This window comes from Gopherus evgoodei, chromosome 24, assembly GCF_007399415.2.
Source record: "Gopherus evgoodei ecotype Sinaloan lineage chromosome 24, rGopEvg1_v1.p, whole genome shotgun sequence".
NCBI classification, from domain to species: Eukaryota; Metazoa; Chordata; order Testudines; family Testudinidae; genus Gopherus; species Gopherus evgoodei.
Genome location: NC_044345.1, coordinates 5,402,733 through 5,422,304, shown reverse-complemented (window position 1 = coordinate 5,422,304; position 19,572 = coordinate 5,402,733). Strand labels below are relative to the sequence as shown.

The window sequence follows — 19,572 nt, the reverse complement described above, 5'->3', positions numbered from 1 at the left end:
CCCTCGTTTCTTCCGTGTCCTCCACTTGGCCAGAGAGACTTGGACGAGGGTGAGGCTAGAGCGTCGCCCGGTAAATTCCACCGATGACCTGCGCTTTAGCGCTCCAGTCTTACCACCGAGACTAGCAGGGGTGGGCGTAGAGCGGCCCCATTATAGCCGTGCTCTCTAGCGGACAAGGCATAGAGTCTATAACTCGGACTAGTGAGTCCCCCGCCGAGGGGGGAAGCGGAGCCATCGGAAGTGACCGGAAGTAATCAGCGGCGAGCCGGAAGTTGAAGGGGACGGGGTTGCTATGGTTGCTGCGTGGGCCTAAGAGACCCCCTCCCCCCAGACAATTCAGGCAGAGGCCCCAGGTGAGTGAGGGCACCGCAGGGGGGGCCCCCAAGGCAGCCAGCGGGGGGGGGGGAGCCTCCGTGGCCAGGGGGCATCGAACTGTGGAGGCTGTTCCACGAAGGCAGCTGGACAGGCAGAGAACCCAGGAGTCCTGGTCTCCCCCGCCACGGCCCCCGCCCCATGCTGTGACCCCTCGGCCCCTCTCCCTTCCCAGCGCTGGGAGCAGAACCCAGGAGTCCTGGTCTCCCCCCCGTCCCATGCTGTGACCCCTCGGCCATTCTCCCTTCCCAGAGCTGGGAACAGAACCCAGGAGTCCTGATCTCCCCCACCCCCCGTCCCATGCTGTGACCCCTCGGCCCCTCTCCCTTCCCAGCGCTGGGAGCAGAACCCAGGAGTCCTGATCTCCCCCGCCACGGCCCCCGCCCCATGCTGTGACCCCTCGGCCTCTCTCCCTTCCCAGCGCTGGGAGCAGAACCCAGGAGTCCTGATCTCCCCCCCGTCCCATGCTGTGACCCCTCGGCCATTCTCCCTTCCCAGAGCTGGGAGCAGAACCCAGGAGTCCTGATCTCCCCCACCCCCCGTCCCATGCTGTGACCCCTCGGCCCCTCTCCCTTCCCAGCGCTGGGAGCAGAACCCAGGAGTCCTGGTCTCCCCCCCATGCCCCCCGTCCCATGCTGTGACCCCTCGGCCACTCTCCCTTCCCAGAGCTGGGAGCAGAACCCAGGAGTCCTGATCCCCCCCCCCCGGTCCCATGCTGTGATCCCTGAACCACTCTCCCTTCCCAGCGCTGGGAGCAGAACCCAGGAGTCCTGGCCCCCAGTCCCATGCTGTGATCCCTGAACCACTCTCCCTTCCCAGAGCTGGGAGCAGAACCCAGGAGTCCTGATCCCCCCTGCCCCCGGTCCCATGCTGTGACCCCTCGGCCCCTCTCCCTTCCCAGCGCTGGGAGCAGAACCCAGGAGTCCTGATCCCCCCTGCCCCCGGTCCCATGCTGTGATCCCTGAACCACTCTCCCTTCCCAGCGCTGGGAGCAGAACCCAGGAGTCCTGGCGCCCAGTCCCATGCTGTGATCCCTGAACCACTCTCCTTTCCCAGAGCTGGGAACAGAACCCAGGAGTCCTGATCTCCCCCCCCCCAGCCCCATGCTGTGACCCCTCGGCCTCTCTCCCTTCCCAGCGCTGGGAGCAGAACCCAGGAGTCCTGGTCTCCCCCCCCCGCCCCATGCTGTGACCCCTCGGCCTCTCTCCCTTCCCAGCGCTGGGAGCAGAACCCAGGAGTCCTGATCTCCCCCCCGTCCCATGCTGTGACCCCTCGGCCACTCTCCCTTCCCAGAGCTGGGAGCAGAACCCAGGAGTCCTGATCCCCCCCCCACGCCCCCCGCCCCATGCTGTGATCCCTGAACCACTCTCCCTTCCCAGCGCTGGGAGCAGAACCCAGGAGTCCTGGCCCCCAGTCCCATGCTTTGATCCCTGAACCACTCTCCCTTCCCAGAGCTGGGAGCAGAACCCAGGAGTCCTGATCTCCCCCACCCCCCGTCCCATGCTGTGACCCCTCGGCCCCTCTCCCTTCCCAGCGCTGGGAGCAGAACCCAGGAGTCCTGATCCCCCCCCCCCCCCCGGTCCCATGCTGTGATCCCTGAACCACTCTCCCTTCCCAGCGCTGGGAGCAGAACCCAGGAGTCCTGGCGCCCAGTCCCATGCTGTGATCCCTGAACCACTCTCCTTTCCCAGAGCTGGGAACAGAACCCAGGAGTCCTGATCTCCCCCCCCCAGCCCCATGCTGTCACCCCTCGGCCTCTTTCCCTTCCCAGAGCTGGGAGCAGAACCCAGGAGTCCTGATCTCCCCCCCGTCCCATGCTGTGACCCCTCGGCCACTCTCCCTTCCCAGCGCTGGGAGCAGAACCCAGGAGTCCTGCTCCCAATACCACCCTATTGATCACCTATCCACACTACCTTCCCATGCTAAGATAATTACCGTTCCCATAGCTGGTTCCCAGTTCAGGGCTATGATTACTCATCCGTGCCACTGCCCAAGAGCTAGGAGTAGAGCTCAGGCATCCTGACTCCGAGGCTGCACTCTGCTCTAACCATTTGGCAACACAACCCTCCCTCATATAACATTTCCTTCTGACACCAAGCTCCTCTCACTCTGGGTTCCGTTGGCTGATCATTCACCTGGATGTTAATTTTGCGCTATGGCCGTTGGCTCAGGGTGTATCACTCCTGTCATAGTCAAATAGATTGTGTAGACCCAGCATGTTTGTAATGGTTGTTTGGAAGAGGCCTTCTCTGAGCTGAAAAAGACTATTTGCTGAGCTATCTCCGCCTGCCTTTCAGTCCTTTGTTTCCATAGAAAATTCCTTATCAGCACTTCTGTTCCATTACTCCTCCCCCATTATGCATCTCTCCTGAAGCATCTCATAAGGATTCTTTAGCTCCTACAGTGCTGCCCACATGACAGACATTGTTATGGCTCTTAATTTTGAAATGAATGTAGTGCCCAAGTGGCAGCCCTAGAGGTGGATTATCTGCAGAGCAGATACAGCGGTAGGAAAGGACAAGGCAAGCTCTCCCCACAGCCCACCGTGCCCTGGAGGGATCATCCCAGGGAATACAATGTGTTTAGTCTCCATGGCTCATTCAGTCCTTGGCGGGCGGGCAGGCAGGCCGCCTGCCCGCCTGACCAGATTGCCAACAAGGGGGCTGGCAGTGAGGGCAGTTTTGATATAGGCTTAGCCTCAAACCCACCAAGTTCATTTCAGGCATGAATTGGTAACAGCTTTTAGTTCCCACTGATCTAGGCCAATTCAAACAGGTGACTCGAGAGGTCAAAATCATTGTATCCAATCAGCAAATCTACTGCGCTTGCCTTCTCACCTGATAAGAACTTTAATAACATAAATGTTTTTTCCCATATCCTTCTAGTATTTTAAGTTGCCGGCAAGATGACTCAGGCAGAAATTAAACTCTGCTCCCTCCTGCTGCAAGAACATTTTGGCGAGATTGTGGAAAAGATAGGGACTCATCTTATCAAGACAGGCAGCCAGCCGCTGAGAGTGATTGCCAATGACACAGGGATGTCGTTAGATCAGGTATGTCTGGAATACTCGAAGAGTTAGTCTCCTTTGGATCACAGAGCTGACTGAAGCAACAGAGAGTCCTGTGGCACCTTTCAGACTAACAGATGTATTGGAGCATAAGCTTTCGTGGGTGAATACCTATTTCATCAGCTGACTGAACTATTATTCGCACATTACAACTTGTCGGTCACCATTTCTGGTGCTTTTGAAGGTTTCTGTTATTCTAAATGTGTTTACAAAAGGTAAATCAGAATTTGAACATATCTCCTTAAAACCAAATCAGTTTATTTAATAGTACAGATTGCAATCCATGGGAGTTTTGCAATTGACTTTAACAGAAAAGGTTCTGAGCTCTTATCTCTCAACCGAAGGGCAAAGGGAAGGAGGGTGGTCTAATTTAGTTTTATAGAGGGTGCAGAGGACAAGAGATGGAATTCTCTGAAGTTAGTGCAGCATCTGGAGAATAAGGGAATGAGACTTACTGGCCCAGAGTCACGCAGTGAGTCAGGACTACAGTCGAGATTCTCAGACCCTGCCTCGAGTAGGAGGAGATCTTGTAGGTTTTTCCATCTCTTAGTTCTATGGTAGCCTGAGGCGTCGGGAATTTCAAACATCACCCTTCCCTTTCCCACATTAAAGATGATCTGGTGAACGATCTTAGGTTGTTAATGATCAGTGCTAATTGGGGAACGTATGACCATTCCTGAGACTATAGATGGAGATAAAGCACCTAAGCAGAGGGGCATTCCCTTCCTGATCCCTGAGGTGATCAGCCCTGAAGCCTGATGGTTGTTTTCCCCCATATAAACTATGCTAAGTTTCCAAGTACATGGCTCATTCCTTTCTCTGGCATGTGCAGGTTAAGAAAGCTCTCTGCGTCCTCATTCAACATAACCTGGTGACCTACCAGCTGCAGAAGCGAGGCTTTGTGGAGTACGAAGCTTCATGCAGTCGGGTGCTGAGGATCCTCCGGTATCCACGTTACATCTACACTGCCAAGACCCTCTACAGCGACATGGGCGAGCTGATCGTGGAGGAGCTGCTGCTGAATGGCAAAATGACCATGAGTGCTGTGGTGCGAAAGGTTGCAAACAGGCTGACGGAAACTATGGAGGGTGAGCCAAAGCCGTGTGGAGACAGCTGAGAAATAGAGCAGAAATCTTTTGCTGCAGCATCTTATCATCTGTCTGGCAAAGTTTGGGGCTGCTGGGCCGATACTTCATGCTACCAGAGTGAACACAGTGAAAGGGGATTGGATGGCTCCCAGGATCTGTGCAGATGAAGAGGGCTGTGGACATAGAACCTGATCCAAAGTCCATTGAAGTAAATGGGAATTGTTCCATTGACTTCAGTGGGCTTTAGGTCAGGTCCATATGGAGCATCCTCTAGGGGCTGTACAGAACACTGACACTCCCCAGCACCTCCAGGAGAGAGGTAAGTATCATCATCCACATTCTCTAGATGGGGAAACTGAGACACAGGGAAAGGAGGGAACAGCCCAAGATCAAACAGTGAGTCACTGTCAGAGCTGGGAACAGAACTGGCTCCTGTGCTTGGACCATTTGACTATGATTTATTTCGATGTTTCTTTTACCCTATCTTTTTATCAGTAGACAAGTGTAGAGTCAGCATGGCAGGAAACCTGGGAATCCATTCTCTGCTCTACGACTGGCTCACTGCATGTCCTGGAGGGAGTCACTGCCCCTCATTGTGCCTCAGTTTCCCCATCTGTAAAATGGGAGTAACAACACTTACACTCTTTGGAATCTACGTAGCACTTGTCATTGGGTAAATTCTGGTTTCCTGCATATTTCTCATCTCAAGGCTGAATTTTACACATGTGGACTAAAATGGAAAACACATGTATTAATCATTGACTCTGTTTTTCCCTTACCTCTGTGTCTGTCCCTCCAACAGACCTAAGTTTATTCTGCTCATTTAACTATTCCCATTGATTCGTAGCCTACAAAGAGGTGGAAAGCTTTGTGTTTCCACTGCACCTTTCTCTTAAGAGAAATGTGGGAGGCCTTAAATATATGGGAAGAAAGATATTTCCAGATTCCCTCAGGGGGAGGGATAGCTCAGTGGTTTGACCATTAGCCTGCTAAACCCAGGGTTGTGAGTTCAGTCCTTAAGGGGGCCATTTAGGGATCTGGGGAAAAAATCTGTCTAGGGATTAGTCCTGCTTTGAGCAGGGGATTGGTGGACTAGATGACCTCCTGAGGTCCCTTCCAACCCTGATATTCTATGAAAGGGAAAAACCTCAACTGGCCAGCAAGAGTCATACTTGTTCACTGAACTATATTAGTGGTTCCACTTGATTAAAAGACACCAATGCTACATAATCCAATGGAGCTTTACAGCCTCTGATGTACAAGCGGTGTCTCAACAAACATTGAGTTAAACAGGAAGAGAGGGGAGAGCAGCGTACAGTGACTACAGCACTGCATGGAGAGTCAGGTTTTATTCCTGATTCTGCCATTGACCTGCTGGGTGACCTTGGGCAAATCAGTGCCCCACTCTGTGCCTCGGTTTGCTTTCCTGGCTTTTATCTGTCTTGTCTATTTAGATTGTAAGCTCCTCAGGGCAGAGATTCTCACTACATACAGTGCCTAGTGCAATGGGGCCCTGATCTCAGGTGCTGCTGGAATATAAATGACAATAATGAGAGAAGTTAAGAGGTATCAGAGACAAACTACATTATCCGGTGAGATTTGAAATAAGACAGACATTCAGGAATTGTCTAAAAGCTGCCAGAAAGAGTCTCCTGTGGATGGTGGCAAAGAGAGGGGCTGAGAGAGGGCCCTGCTAGAGGTGGGGAATGGAACAGAAATATACAGGAAATGTTTCAGGTGTAGAAGAAGTGTAGGAGAAGGTTCTTGCACCAGCAGTTGTGAGATCTGCAAAGGGACAGAGAGCAGACTCATGCTACTAGCATGGTGGGCAGAAAGGAGAAAGATGGGTTAAGATTTTTCAAGGTGACTAGTGATTTTGGGTGCCCAAGTTGTGACACATTAAAAAGACCTGTCTGGCCCATCTCAGGCCCCTTTAAGGGGTCTCTAGTTGCCACCTAGAAACTGAGGCACCGGAAATCACCCATCGCTTTGCAGATTTGGCCCAAAGTCTGAAGTCAGCTGTAGTGAGTGAATGGAAGGTGATAAATGCACATCAGATACTGAGCCTTCTCTTACGCAGCCCTGCTTGTACGTCTCTTAAAGACAACGATGCGTCCTGATCCCGCGTGGGTGCAGGAGCAGCTGGAGTTTGGGATCATGATCCATTATGTTCTCCTTGGTATCCTTTTGTCCAGATGGGAAAACCATGGACTATGGTGAAGTCTCCAACACGTTTGTGCGCCTAGCGGACACGCACTTCATTCAGAGATGCCCAATGGCCCCTGAAACTACCGAGACTTCGGATGCGCCACCACCTCCTGTGCCCACTTTGGCGGTTAATGAGAAGGACATGTACGTGGTCCCCAACCTGAATCTCATAGGTGAGAGCTGTCAATCTCCTTGGGTAGATTGCATTTAGAATGTGGGTGGGTGGCATCAAATGCTCAGGGTGATCTCTGTGTAGTCAGCAAAGGGCTTTGGGAGCTTTCTGACCTGAACGCAAGACTGCTGTGCTGGTATTCAGAGGCAAACCCTGTCTGTGGCCCACAGGGAAAGGGAAAAGGAGAAGATCATTTGATGATGAAGATGATGGTGAACACAAGGCAAAAAGGCAGAAACAAGATGCAGACAGCAAAGAGGTATTGCTAACCCGCTGCTGCTCCTTGGCTTGCATTCATGCCAGCGATGATCTCTGCAATCTTAGCAGTCCTTTATTCGAGTATCTGACCTTTTGGGTCAATAGCCAGTGAAGACCAGCAGGAACCACAAGGTCCACAGTGCCTACCCCAAGGGGAATGAGGCTGCTTTACAGCCTTGTTCAAGAGGCTGTTTGGTGTGGACAGTCTGCCTGTCATACACTATGTAACCTCCCCTTCTTGGTTCAATTCCCATTGGTCCAACTCTTCTGAGATTCTAAACACCTGCAGCTCCCAACAAGCTCCAGGGTACGTTGCAGGTGCTCAGCACCCCTCAGAATGTGCCCTGCTGATAGTGCTCATTCCTCAGACAAGCATCTGGCTCTGCAGCCAGTAAACCAGCCTTAGTGTTTCCTTACCCCTCTCCCTTGTTTCTCATCAGCCCCCACCCGATGATGGCATTTATTGGCAAGCCAACATCGATCGGTTCCACCAGCACTTCCGAGACCAAGCCATAGTCAGCGCCGTGGCCAACAGGATGGACCAGGTATGCAGACATAATCGGGAACTTCCTCAGCAGGGTTACTCCAGGTAGCAGGAGTGGGGAATTTGGTGATCGCAACCTTGGCAGTTACATGTTAAAAGCTTCAAATCTCATGCTTCAAGGTACTAGCTGATGGCTGCAAGGGTCAGGAAGGAATATTTCACCTTTTTCTGAAATATCGGGCATTGGTTGCTGCTGCTGCAGACAGGAATTGGACCAAAGGCTTCTTCCCGTTTTAATCAATGGGAGTTTTGCCCTAGATTCTTATGGGACATTATAAAATCCTGCTCCTACATATCCCTTATGGGACATTATAAAATCCTGCTCCTACATATCCCCCTTTTGACACTAAGATTATTAATCGCCAGTGTCACTTCTTATTTAGTCCATGTAATAGAAAATACTGGGAGATGATTTGGGCCTGTGGCTTTAGCTTTACATACATTTGTTTTATCCACCAGCACATTTTAAACATTTCAATTAAACACATACAATTTAAAACCAAAAACAATTAGGGGTAGTAACATTAGTATGCCAGTAGTTGTGGGAGACCATCCAGAAAATATGTTATACCAATGGTAAGCTGTTATGCTTTTCTGCAGTGGCAATTCTTAACATGTCCCCATTTGCGTGTGTAATATGAATAGTCCAGTTTTCCACATTTTTTTTTTTTTTTTTTTTTTAGGAGCCATGTTACCTTTTTACCTTTTAACAGATGATTGGTAACTATTTGCCATTCAATGCCAAGATTGATAGAGAATTCAACTAAATCAGTGCTTACAGTAAGCTGAGACTCTTTTGGTGGTGGTGTTGTTGTGGCAAATAGTAAATGTGATTATTGGTAAACACAGTACTTACATTACATTTACATTTGTCTTCTGGTAAGTTGCTAACACTTTTTAAACACTTTTCCCCAAGAATTAACACATACACATAGTCCATTATACAGTACTTTGGATTATCTGAAAGACAAAAAGAACATTTTTCTACCCCTTTTGGGGTGGCATTGATTATTGCTTAAAGATTCCATTCTTTTACAAATACCCTTCCTGACTGCAGGCAAAACAGAGGAATTACCCCCTTATTTTCTTGTGGTTTTTTTTGTTCTATAGGCAGGCCAGGTTTTAATGGGTTCTACTTTTTAAGGGTTATGCAAAAATTATTCCACTGTTTAGTTATTAAATTCATGAGGTGGTGTACCTCAAGTTTTGCCTCTTATATAGCAGGCCAAGTTTGTAATGTTTTTCCTGCTGTGTTAAGCTTTAAGTTTATTTGCAGGTAATAGCTGGGAAGCATCAGTACCATATTACTTTAAAGGATTTTTTTCAAAAATCATACACACTACAAGTTGTTACAGGGGTACTTACTAACATTAAAGTTATTTTAATGTTTAATATTAACAGTAACATTAACATCAAATTTATAAAAGGTATCTTGTTATACCATGCCTTTTATGTAGGCAGTTTGTGTGCTGAGCAGGTATGTTCTTTATTTGCAGCTTCTTTTGTGCTGGTAGTTCTCACCTTTCTTTATCAGTTAGGTAATTTGCATCAACACAGGCTTGGCTTTTGGATTCAAAGCCATCAGCAGAGCTCAGAGACTCTGTCTTAACACACAGGGATCTGAAAAAGAAAACACAGCCTATTGCGGCTCTTTTTGGAGCTCTAATAGGATTTTAATTCAGCAGCATGTTTCATTTGCATTTTTTTTTTACATCCCTTTTTACAATATACGCTGCACATATCCTACGGAAAATGCACATTCTTTCTATACTATAACTTTTCAAAAACATTAGCCATATTAATTTTTACATAAGGTATAACTGTTTCTTTTGTTCTTACAGAGTTTTCATGTATTCTTATCAAAGTGACAGTCTGATTCCACAGAGCCATTTTAAGGCTCAGTGTTTTTAATATTGCTTCTTTTTGTTTTGTGCACCTCACCTCTGCTGTTGCTTCAGAGGGTCACTGTTAATTTCTTATTCTTTCACTACAGCTCTTATCTGCTATTGTTACAAAAAAACAAAACAAAACAAACAAACAAACAGACTCCAGAATCTTTACCTATTCTCCTGATTTTGACTGCCCTATTGCAGCCATGACTTGGTCTTTATTTAAAAACATTTTAATTTTTGTAAAGAATCAAGTTACCCCTTAAGGGTTAAATGCTAAATCCCAAAGCCAAACAACACTAATTACCTGTGTCTTGCAAAAAGGTCTGTCAGTTTTGCAACTTTGAATTAAAGAGTCAAATGAATTTTTAGTGGCATTAAAAACAAAAACAAAATCAATTTATCTTACACCTACAAAACAGTAGTTTTACAAACCAGAGGTGCTGGTTTAGATTCTTAGAACTTTACATATTTTCACAGACATAGATACATACACATTTTCTTTTCCTTAACATTCCTTTACACTGTTTTGTTTTTACGTAGCTGTATATATATATATGGATTATTTACAGGCACTCTTCTGGAAAAGGGCCCATTTCCCTTCAGAATGGCTGCAAAGAAACCAAGAATTCTCTCTCTTTAACATGGTCCTTTTTTTAACTTTTTCACAAAGTTTAACTGCTTAATTCTCTCCAGCCTCTGTAGAGTTAACTTTTCACTCTCTTTACTTAAATCACTTGTTTATGTCCCAAAATGACACCTTTATCACCTCAGATTTCACCATTTTAGGTATTGTTCCAGGGGTTCATGCCTGCACTTACTGCTTTTCTTACTTCTAACACTATTCCCTTAGGGCTTTCAACCTGTTTTTCAGTTTCTTTATCTGTTGCTTGCCTGCTTTTCTGGGCCCGATCCTGCTTTTTTTTTTTTTTTTTTTATTCCTCCAATGAACCGTTTGTGAGTGCTATTGTGGTCACTTCACAATTTTGAAAGAAATGTTCAAGGAAAGGGACCGGGAAGGGTGGGGGCTAGTTGAGGAGCTCCCCCAGCCTTGCTGAATTGGTAGTGGGACACTATAAAGAATCAGTTTCTGAGGCAGACAACAAAGGGGAACAGAACAAGGGACTTTTTGTCCTTTTTACAATGAGATGGGAGTATGAAGGGGTTTGGATCGATCCGGGGTTTGGAGAACGGGGTAAAGGGGAGCGCTTGGTCTAGTGGTGGGAGAGGAGGCTTTTAATAAAGCTTTTAACTTATTATTTGAATAATTGAGAGAGGCCAGTTTTGATTTTGTCCACCTATGATTTGCCTCTTGCCACCACTGCATGAAACAATTAACCTCTCCTTTAGCAAATTTAGTTTTAGGTTGGCCGAGTTTATCTTTTAAGACGTCCACTCAGTCTTTGTTCCAAGATTTTAACAGTGGCCACTGAGTTTTGGGATCCCCCTGAGTTAGCCTAGACCATTTTCCCAGAAATTTACAGGAGTCTGACCCTTTTTACAGGAGTCTGGACCCATCCTAAATACATAAAATGAGCCGGCGTTCATTTAGGGAACTGTCCCGACTTAGACGTCTGGTTACCAGTACAGGAGGACTTTCACATACCAATCACACAAGAAGGAAATTCAGGTTCGTCAGAGCGATGCCTGCTGCAACACACAAAAGGAGCCCACAGGCTACTGCCTCAATTGCCCTTGCTTTCACACTAAGGGTTTTACCCAAGGTGTGGTGCGGCTGCGATTGTGCAGATTTCACTCACTCAGACTGCGGGGACAGGAACCCCTTGGTTGGCCGATCCCCAGACAGAGACGGCACCCAGACTCAAACACTCCACAAGAGGACAGATAGACACAGAGACAGGACAGTCCTCAGTCCGGACAAAACACAGAAATAATTACCTGACCAGATTCCTGATGTCAGATCCCGGGATCCCTACCAGAACAGAGTGGGAACCAACAGGTTCGATGGCGTAGACCTCACTGTGGCTGTGCGCCTTTCCGCTCTAGTGGAGGACCGCTTGGGCCAAATGCCCAGGTGCCAGCTGCCACGGTCATCCTACAAAAACAGTCAGGAATCACACAGCCCCAGTGAAGACAGTTGCCATCTTGGTGGAACCTCCAAATTGTCAAAGTTAGAATCAGGACTCACAATTTGTCAGACCACTCTGTTTATTAGCGCAGCGCTCCGCCAATAACATTCAGAATATGTGAGTGGCCATGCAAGGCCCAAACAGTCTTATTTATACAGATAAAAGAGCGGGAATTAGACAAAGGGACAAAGAAAGCAAAACAGGAAAATTCACCTGGGGCACAGCATGCATACCCTATTTCCTTACTAACTGTTATCGATTTAAGGCTAATACTTCACCAATTGCCCTTAAACGGTGCAATTGTTCTATGTTAATGTCTGTATTCCTGACACCTGGATTGCAGCATTCCAACAGTTTTGCTTAAAGGTACAGACAGCATTTCTTTAATCCTTTCTATTCTTACTATATAATTCATTCTACTTTCACAATGCACCAGCTGTTTGCTCCAGTATATCAAATCCTACACGCCTGTTATCCATGCTGCTAAGCCCATATGTTGCTCTCCCAGAGCATCTTTCACTTCCCTTGCAATGGAATGGTCTTGCTGGCAGTTCAATGGGGCATGTGACCAGCCTAAGATGAATGGAAGGAGGCTAATGCAGCCTAGATCTTACTGGAGGCTGATTTCTGAATCTGGAGCACCCCGGTTTTTGAGGGGGGAAGGGAATTCTTCCGTCATGTGAACTGAGATTCTGTCAAGGCCTAAAGGCGGTTTCCTTCATTTTGAAATAGACCAGCAGTGAAATAGTGCGGACTATGCTGAGAATGAGTGAAATTACTACATCTTCCAATGCACCTTATACGCAGCCACTGTCTTCCAACGAGGTGAGTTTCTGCAGAACTTGGGGCACTCCATAGTAATCGGACACAGATAACTGGATTTCTTTCACTGTTATATGCATTGTGGCACCAGCTAACAGCCCCTGTCCTTGACTAGGACCCCTTGGTGCTAGACACAGAACAAGCTCCAGATGCTGTATTATTGAATGGCACGGGAACCCAGCTGAACACTCATTTTAGACTTCAAGGTTCGGTCATGAGCGTCACCCACTCTCTCCTGCTGTTTGTAGATAGCCTCAAATCCACACTGTGGAACGGTTGTCTAGTAGTGAGAGGAGGAATCCTGGGTTTTAACTGTAAAGTTATACATCTGGGAACAAGAAAGTAGGCCATACGTGCAGGAGTGAGGACTCTCCCCAGAGAAGCCGAGACTCTGAAAAAGATTTGGAGGTCAAGGTGGATAAATGACCGTGAACTCTTAATGCAATGCTGTGGCCAAAAGGTCTAACGTGATCTTTGACTACCTACACAGGGGAGTCTCAAGTAGGAGTAGAGAGGTTGTTTACCTCCGTATTTGGCACTAATGTGATCTCTATTGGAATACTGTGTCCAGGTCTGGTGTTCCTACTTCAGGGAGGATGTTGCGAAATTGGCGAGAGTTCAGAGAATTGTCACAATAATGTCTAAAGGGTGGGAAAGATGCTGTATAGTGATAGACTCAAGCTCAATGTGTTTCGTTTAACAAAGAGGTGAACGGGTGACTTGATCATGGTCTATAAGCACCTACGTGGGGAACAGACATTTGATAATGGTCTCTTCAGTCTAGCAGACAAAGATCTAACAAAATCCAATGGCTGAAAGTTGAAGCTAGACAACTTCAGGCTGGAAATCAGGTGTGAAAAGTTAACCGTGAGGGTAATTCATCGTTGGAACAGCTCACCAGGGGCATGGCAGATTCTCCATCACTAGCAGTTTTTAAATCAAGACTGGATGTTTTTCTAAATGATCTGCTGTAGTTCAAAGAGGCATTATTTCAGGAATTTCTGTGTCCTGTTATATGGAGGTCAGACTAGAGGATCACAGTGACTTCTTTTGGCCTTGGAATCTATGAATTTATGATTGGCTCTGCTGCTGACTCACTGTGTGACCTCAGGCAAGTTACTTCACCTCTCTTTGCCACAGCTTCTCCTTCTGTAAAATGGAGATAAAAATGCTTACCGTGGAGCAGGGCTCTGAGGCTCAATGAGCACATGTTTGTAAAGCACTCTGATATCCAAATGAATTAAGTACTGTTTATTTTTATCATCTTAAATGCGAATAGCACATATGTTCTGGGTGTTTTTATTCCACAGATATTCAGATCTCTTCCAGCAGGATACAACATTGTGAAACAAATTCTGGATCAATATCTCACTTTGCTAGCTGATGACCCGGTAAGAAATGCATCATGTATAATTTGGGTTTGAACAGGGTTTCCACCTTTGGTCCAGTTCTGATTTAGGGCCCCAATCATGCAGTCCTCTCCACGTGAGTGGACCCCATTAAAGTGAGTGGTATCTGCATAAGCAAAGCTGTTCGCCTTTTTATGTATTGGTAGTATCAGGGCTTTGGTTTCTTCACCTCACTCAGTGTGGACAGCGAAAACAGGCACTAGTCAGTTTTACCTTCTGTTTCTAGTTGATTTCATCTTGGAGTTCTCCTACCCTAGGTCAGAATGGTTGCAGCTGGGAGGAGGAAGGTTTAAATGCAAAAGAAAAACATGTTTCCCATTAAGGTTTAAACATCATGAGAATGTTACTATTAACATTAGGCTTTGGAAACATCCTCTAACCATTAAGGTTGGGGAATTTTTAAGAAACTTACATTCTGCTCCAAATGATATTCAATTTGTATCAGAATTATAATAGTCTTTGGATACATTGAACCCTTTTATTTCCTTGTAGCTGGAGTTTGTTGGTAAATCCGGGGACAGTGGGGGTGGCATGTATGTCATCAGTATCCTTTACTGAGAAATCTACTATGGGCAGTTTACTGCTGGTCACAGGGCTTACTGAGCGTGGTGTGATCCCTGGTAATTCATGTGTGGTACCTTGACACGCACGGCTCAGATCTCCACAAGGCCCTTGCGACTTTGGCAACAGCAACTCAGGAATCCATCGTACAGGAGAGGTAAAGCAACTGCTCGATTGCGGCTTGTTAGCCCCCTCGTTACTCTGCCCAAGGCACAGATATCAGAGAGACAAGGTGGGTGAGGCAGTACCAATATTCGCTGGTCCAGTAAAAGAGATTACGTCATCCACCTGGTCTGTCCATATCCCACACAGCTACAACAGTCCTTTATCACCCACAATCTCCACCCTTTCATTGAAGAGGGAGGGAGGAAGGAAGGATCCAATCCTGAGAGGTGCTAAGCTCACTCTCAACTCCCATCAGTTTTAGTGACTGATATATCTCAGGATCAGGCCCCACATTATCCAGCTGGATGTTGAAAGTATTCATGGTTTCAAGGCTTCCTGGGTGGTACCAGATAGGAAGGTGACATTAGTTGTGATGAGATTGTCCAGTCTCTGCTGGGCAGCCTGCTCCCTCTTTAGCTAGCCTGGATGTCAGGAACTAGGCAAATGAATATTGCTGAGTGAAGATTTAGTGATATCTGCATGATTAACTCTCAGACGCGTATCATTTTCCTGCATTTCTAAAGCGTCAGTCACTGGTCCAGAGACTGGGTCCTGGACTCAAAGCACCAGTGGTCTGATCTGGTTTGGGCCTGGGGCTCTGAAGTCAGGATTTCATTCCATCTCCAACACACACAAGATGCTTTTTCTCCTCTGCAGCATTAATGTAGGAACCTTCTCAATTCTCCGATGCCCCTGTGCAGCGGGTCTAGGTTTTGATGTTGTGTCTCTTCCCCAGAGTTGTGTGTTAGTTGGTTTGTTCCTCCCCCATCTAGATTTGGTTCCCGTTGCGCGAGGATATTCCGGCTGCTTCTGCGGAAGAAACATTTGGAACAGAAACAAGTGGAAGATTTTGCCATGATTCCTGCCAAGGAGGCAAAGGACATGCTGTATAAAATGTTGTCTGAGAACTTTGTGTCCTTACAGGTGAGCGTTCCTATTCACGCTGTCACCCAGAGGTGAGCAGTGTGTGCCACAAACAGGGCATACAGGACATCGAGATGAATGCAGACGATGGAAGGTAGTTAGAGCAGGGGATTGGGAATCCTGTGTTGCATCCTGATCAGAGCTGTTAATATCTGTCAAGTGTTTTGTGATCTCGGTTGCTGTCCCCTAGCTATTGGGTCCCCCAGCTAGCCCCTGGTTTGCTAACGAATAATAGTAACGGGAAATATGTGTCACTGGACAGTTTCCAAGCACTGGTCCTCAGGCTGCCACTAGCAAGTGCCCTTCCCTGCAGTTTGCCATGGGGGAAGCCAAGGCCGGGAAAGGTGCAGCGACTTTCCCAGGATCACATGGCAAATTACTGGTGGAGCCGTGGTAAGGATGTAAGCCGTCAGGGTCACACCACTAGCCCCCACATGCCCTCTCTTTGCAAAGACTGATGATCGCTGGGTCCCTGGGGGAAGCTAGAAAGGAGCATGCAGAGAGAACAGACAGATACCTTCTTCCCGGGGGGCTGACACACATGTTACAATCTTCCTTCCTGCCCGCAAACAGGAGATTCCAAAGACTCCTGACCACGCCCCCTCCAGGACCTTCTATCTGTACACAGTGAACACGCTGTCCTCTGCGCGGATGCTGCTGCACTGGTGTTATAAGGTACCCGATGATTCCCTGGCCATCCGCCTGATACTGTGTCCTTTGCACCCCTTGTACTCCTTTGGTTTATTTCCTCTCTCTGATTCCGCGTCACCACAACAGCGGTTGGGTTTTCGGGGACCTGGCAACATGGAGGAAAACATTCCCAGGTGCGGAGTCACTGAGCCGACCGTCCTGGCCCCTTTCATCCCATAGCGATTTACCGACAGAGGGGGAAAGTGACACGGGGCTCACTCAGCCACTTGATTGGGTTGAGGGTGCGCAGCTGCCCTGCACAGGAAATGGAAAGTCCAGCATTCCATTGAACCGGCAGGGAGAACTGTGGGGAGGCAGAATGTCACTCGGCACATTCACACCTGGCCAGGAGGCTGCTGATGGTAGTGCCCGGATCAAGGTTACATCTCTGCTGAGAGGCAACCGCTCGCAGCACAGTGCCCTCTGCTGCTGTGCTTGGGCATCGCGTTCAGGGCCAGTTCAGAGGCAGGCATGCTGTCACCGCTCCCTGCTCTGACTCGGTTTGCCTTGAAGGGCTGTCATCCTAGCATAGACCTAGCTTGACCCTGCTTCGCTTATGGGAGGGGCTCAGAGCACAAGGCTGCAGTTCCCACACCATGGTAGAGGCTCATGCTCGAGGTGGGTGATAAACCCTGTAACACCATCCCTGGCAACTGCGCAAAGGTAACACGGATTTCCGCAGCAGGCCCTGTAAATGGCACAAGAATTATCTCTAGAGAGACCAGAGCCGAAGCAGATGCATAAAACCCATCCCGCACCCCAATTCTGGGGCAGAGGATCTCTCTGCAGGCTGAGAGCCGGCAGGAGCCGTTTTGGGGCCCAGTATTTCCCCACACACACCTCCTTTGAGTGTGCAGTCAGATGGTGCTGTTTCTTTGTATCCCTCCACTAAACCCTGCTTCTTGTTTTTCTCTTTCCCTTCCCTAGAGTGTGGCCAACCTGATTGAAAGGCGACAGTACGAAACCAAGGAGAACAAGTGAGTCGCGCTAAGCAGGCCGAAAACTCCTAGTCCGAGTCATCACTCTGGGGCCAAGTAGCTTAGGCCTCTGGCGTGGGTTTCGTAACTAGAGGGGCTTACCAATGGGAAATGTTAGCAAGCTGGGGCTTAACTGGTACCCGGCTGCTAGGGCAGTGGGGCCCAGAGCCTCAAAGGGAGTTGGGCACCTAGCTACCATTGGGAGTTAGAAGCCTAAATAACTTGGAGCAACTGGGTCTTGGTGCCCAATAAGCGTCAAAGATAGACAGAGAGAGGCAATGAAGATTGTTTTGCAAAGAGAGTGGTTAAGGATAAATATCATCCATGCTGGGATGGTCATCCTGGAGTACGCACACAGACGCACACACCCTGCCCCAGCATCAGTCAGGGCTTGAGCCAATGTGGTTCACTCCAGCTTTGTAATAGTGGGAAGTGGCCTGGGTGCAAGGATCTGCAGGGGGGGATTCACCCCTCTGGGGAGCTGCATCAGTACAAACAGGCCCTGGCGCGTCTGGCACAGCCACGGGCATTGCTGGTGCACATGACGCTTTGCAGATGCAACCCTTACCCCCAGAGTTCACAGGGTAGGAGGGGGAAGAGGAATAAAGACAAGCCCCAGGGGAATGGGCAAGAGGAGGGCCAAGGAGGAGATGTTATTGATGAGGACAGGGTGTGGGGAGGTAGACACGTGGATTTGAAGACAGGAGGAAACGTGCCTGGATCCGAGATTGAATGTGGCCCCTTATGAGTAGCGTGGTCGGCCCAAACCTGAGTGATGGGTACAGGCTTCAGCGTCTCACTGGCACTCAAGTGCACGCTGTCTGCCTCGCCCCCAGGCGGCTGCTGGAGAAGTCTCAGCGGGTGGAGGCCATCCTAGCATCCATGCAGGCCACGGGCGCCGAGGAGGTGCAGCTGCAGGAGATCGAGGAAATGATCACAGCCCCGGAGCGCCAGCAGCTGGAGAACCTCAAACGCAACGTCAACAAGTGAGCAGTGCCGTGGCGAGGGTTGGGCCGGCTAGTCCAGGGATGGGGAATCAGGATTCCTGGGGACTAGACCTGGCTGTGGGAGTGTGGGTCTAATCAGAGCAGGGTAGGGGCTGGGAGTCAGGACTCCTGGTTCTATTCTTGGGCAAGTTGCATTCTCCATCTGCGTCAGGTTCCCCATATTAGCAGGGACAACGCCACTTCCCCTCCACCCGCATGACTGTTAGTAAATAGCTTTGCGCTGCTCACCTGGGAGACTCCCGCTAAGCACAAGGCGGTGCTGACACGCGCTACTCGGCCTGTGACGCTTTCCCTCCCCTTGTCCTTAAAATCACAGGATCGACGCCAGCGAGAATCAAGTCGACGAAACCATCTTTGTGCTGGAGTCGTACATCGAAAGCACAGTGAAGAAGCTGTGAGGGCACCCCCTGCTGGCAGACTGCGTCCCTTTCACCACGCCCATCATGGCACTCTGGGTGGAACTGTCTGCTTCCTGCGCGGGGGAAGTTTCAGACAGCTGTTCTGAGTGTTTATTTATTTTTACTGTAGGTTTAACAGTGATTGATGGGGAAATAAAATGCTGACTGTGCTGATTAGCTTTGGAGGGGGTTGTTGGAGGTGGGGATGGTATATAACCCATTCAGTCCATGACCTCTCTGGGGAGAGTGCCACCCTATGGCCAGCTGAAGGGCAGGGTTCTTTGCAATACCTCCCCACTGAACCTCCTAGGTCTGGAATTGACCATCAAGAGCCCAGCCTGGGGACCACAACCTGTGCCTGGTCTGCAGCAGGATTTCATAGCAAGATCGCGGTCTCCGTGTAAACGCACCTGTGGCCTGCAGTGCGGACAGAGCCGCAGCATGGCTGAGAGGTTTGACACAGTGGTGGAAAATAGCAGGAGGCTGAGGAAGAGTCAGAGTACAGTGCAAATCTAGGCATGACGCGGTGCCAGCTGAACACAGCAGACAGCGTGCTGGCCCGGCGTGTTTTTATACCCGCTAGGTTCATCTCGCTCTGTGCATCTATTTCACTGTCCTCTAGTGCAGGGGTTCTTGACCTTTTTTCATGGGTGGACTGCTAAGAAAATTTCAAATGGAGGGCTGGACCCCTTTGGAAATCTTAGCTATCAGCTGTAGACACCCATGTTGAAAACCACTGTCCTATGGTAACAACCTTTCACGGATCCCTTAGACATGGTCCATGGACCACAGGTTGAGAACCACTGCCCTAGGGGAAGGAACAGGAGATCTGCCTCTGGGTGCGATCACATCTACCCTCCATTGGCTGCAGACAGAGGCACCCATCACTGCTAGCAGGAGGAATAATCTCCAGGCTGGAGACTTTTACCAC

At 48.7% G+C, this 19,572-nt stretch overlaps 1 protein-coding gene across 2 annotated transcripts; it reads left to right on the top strand.

The window, feature by feature from the left end:
• The first annotated feature begins 24 nt into the window (after nucleotides 1–24).
• On the top strand, nucleotides 25–18,818 carry POLR3C (RNA polymerase III subunit C). Of its 2 annotated transcripts, XM_030542359.1 has the most exons (15): nucleotides 25–353; nucleotides 3,258–3,424; nucleotides 4,272–4,527; nucleotides 6,723–6,908; nucleotides 7,078–7,166; nucleotides 7,606–7,710; nucleotides 12,421–12,513; nucleotides 13,821–13,901; nucleotides 14,412–14,463; nucleotides 14,577–14,637; nucleotides 15,419–15,569; nucleotides 16,143–16,244; nucleotides 17,187–17,236; nucleotides 18,073–18,222; nucleotides 18,560–18,818. In XM_030542359.1, the coding sequence occupies exons 2-15, from the start codon at nucleotides 3,278–3,280 to the stop codon at nucleotides 18,639–18,641; spliced, it is 1,605 nt and encodes a 534-aa protein (XP_030398219.1). In that variant the 5' UTR covers nucleotides 25–353; nucleotides 3,258–3,277; the 3' UTR covers nucleotides 18,642–18,818. The 2 variants fall into 2 exon arrangements, with proteins under 2 accessions (XP_030398219.1, XP_030398220.1); XM_030542360.1 differs by lacking the exons at nucleotides 25–353; nucleotides 3,258–3,424 and adding an exon at nucleotides 3,443–3,654.
• Nucleotides 18,819–19,572: the final 754 nt, after the last annotated feature.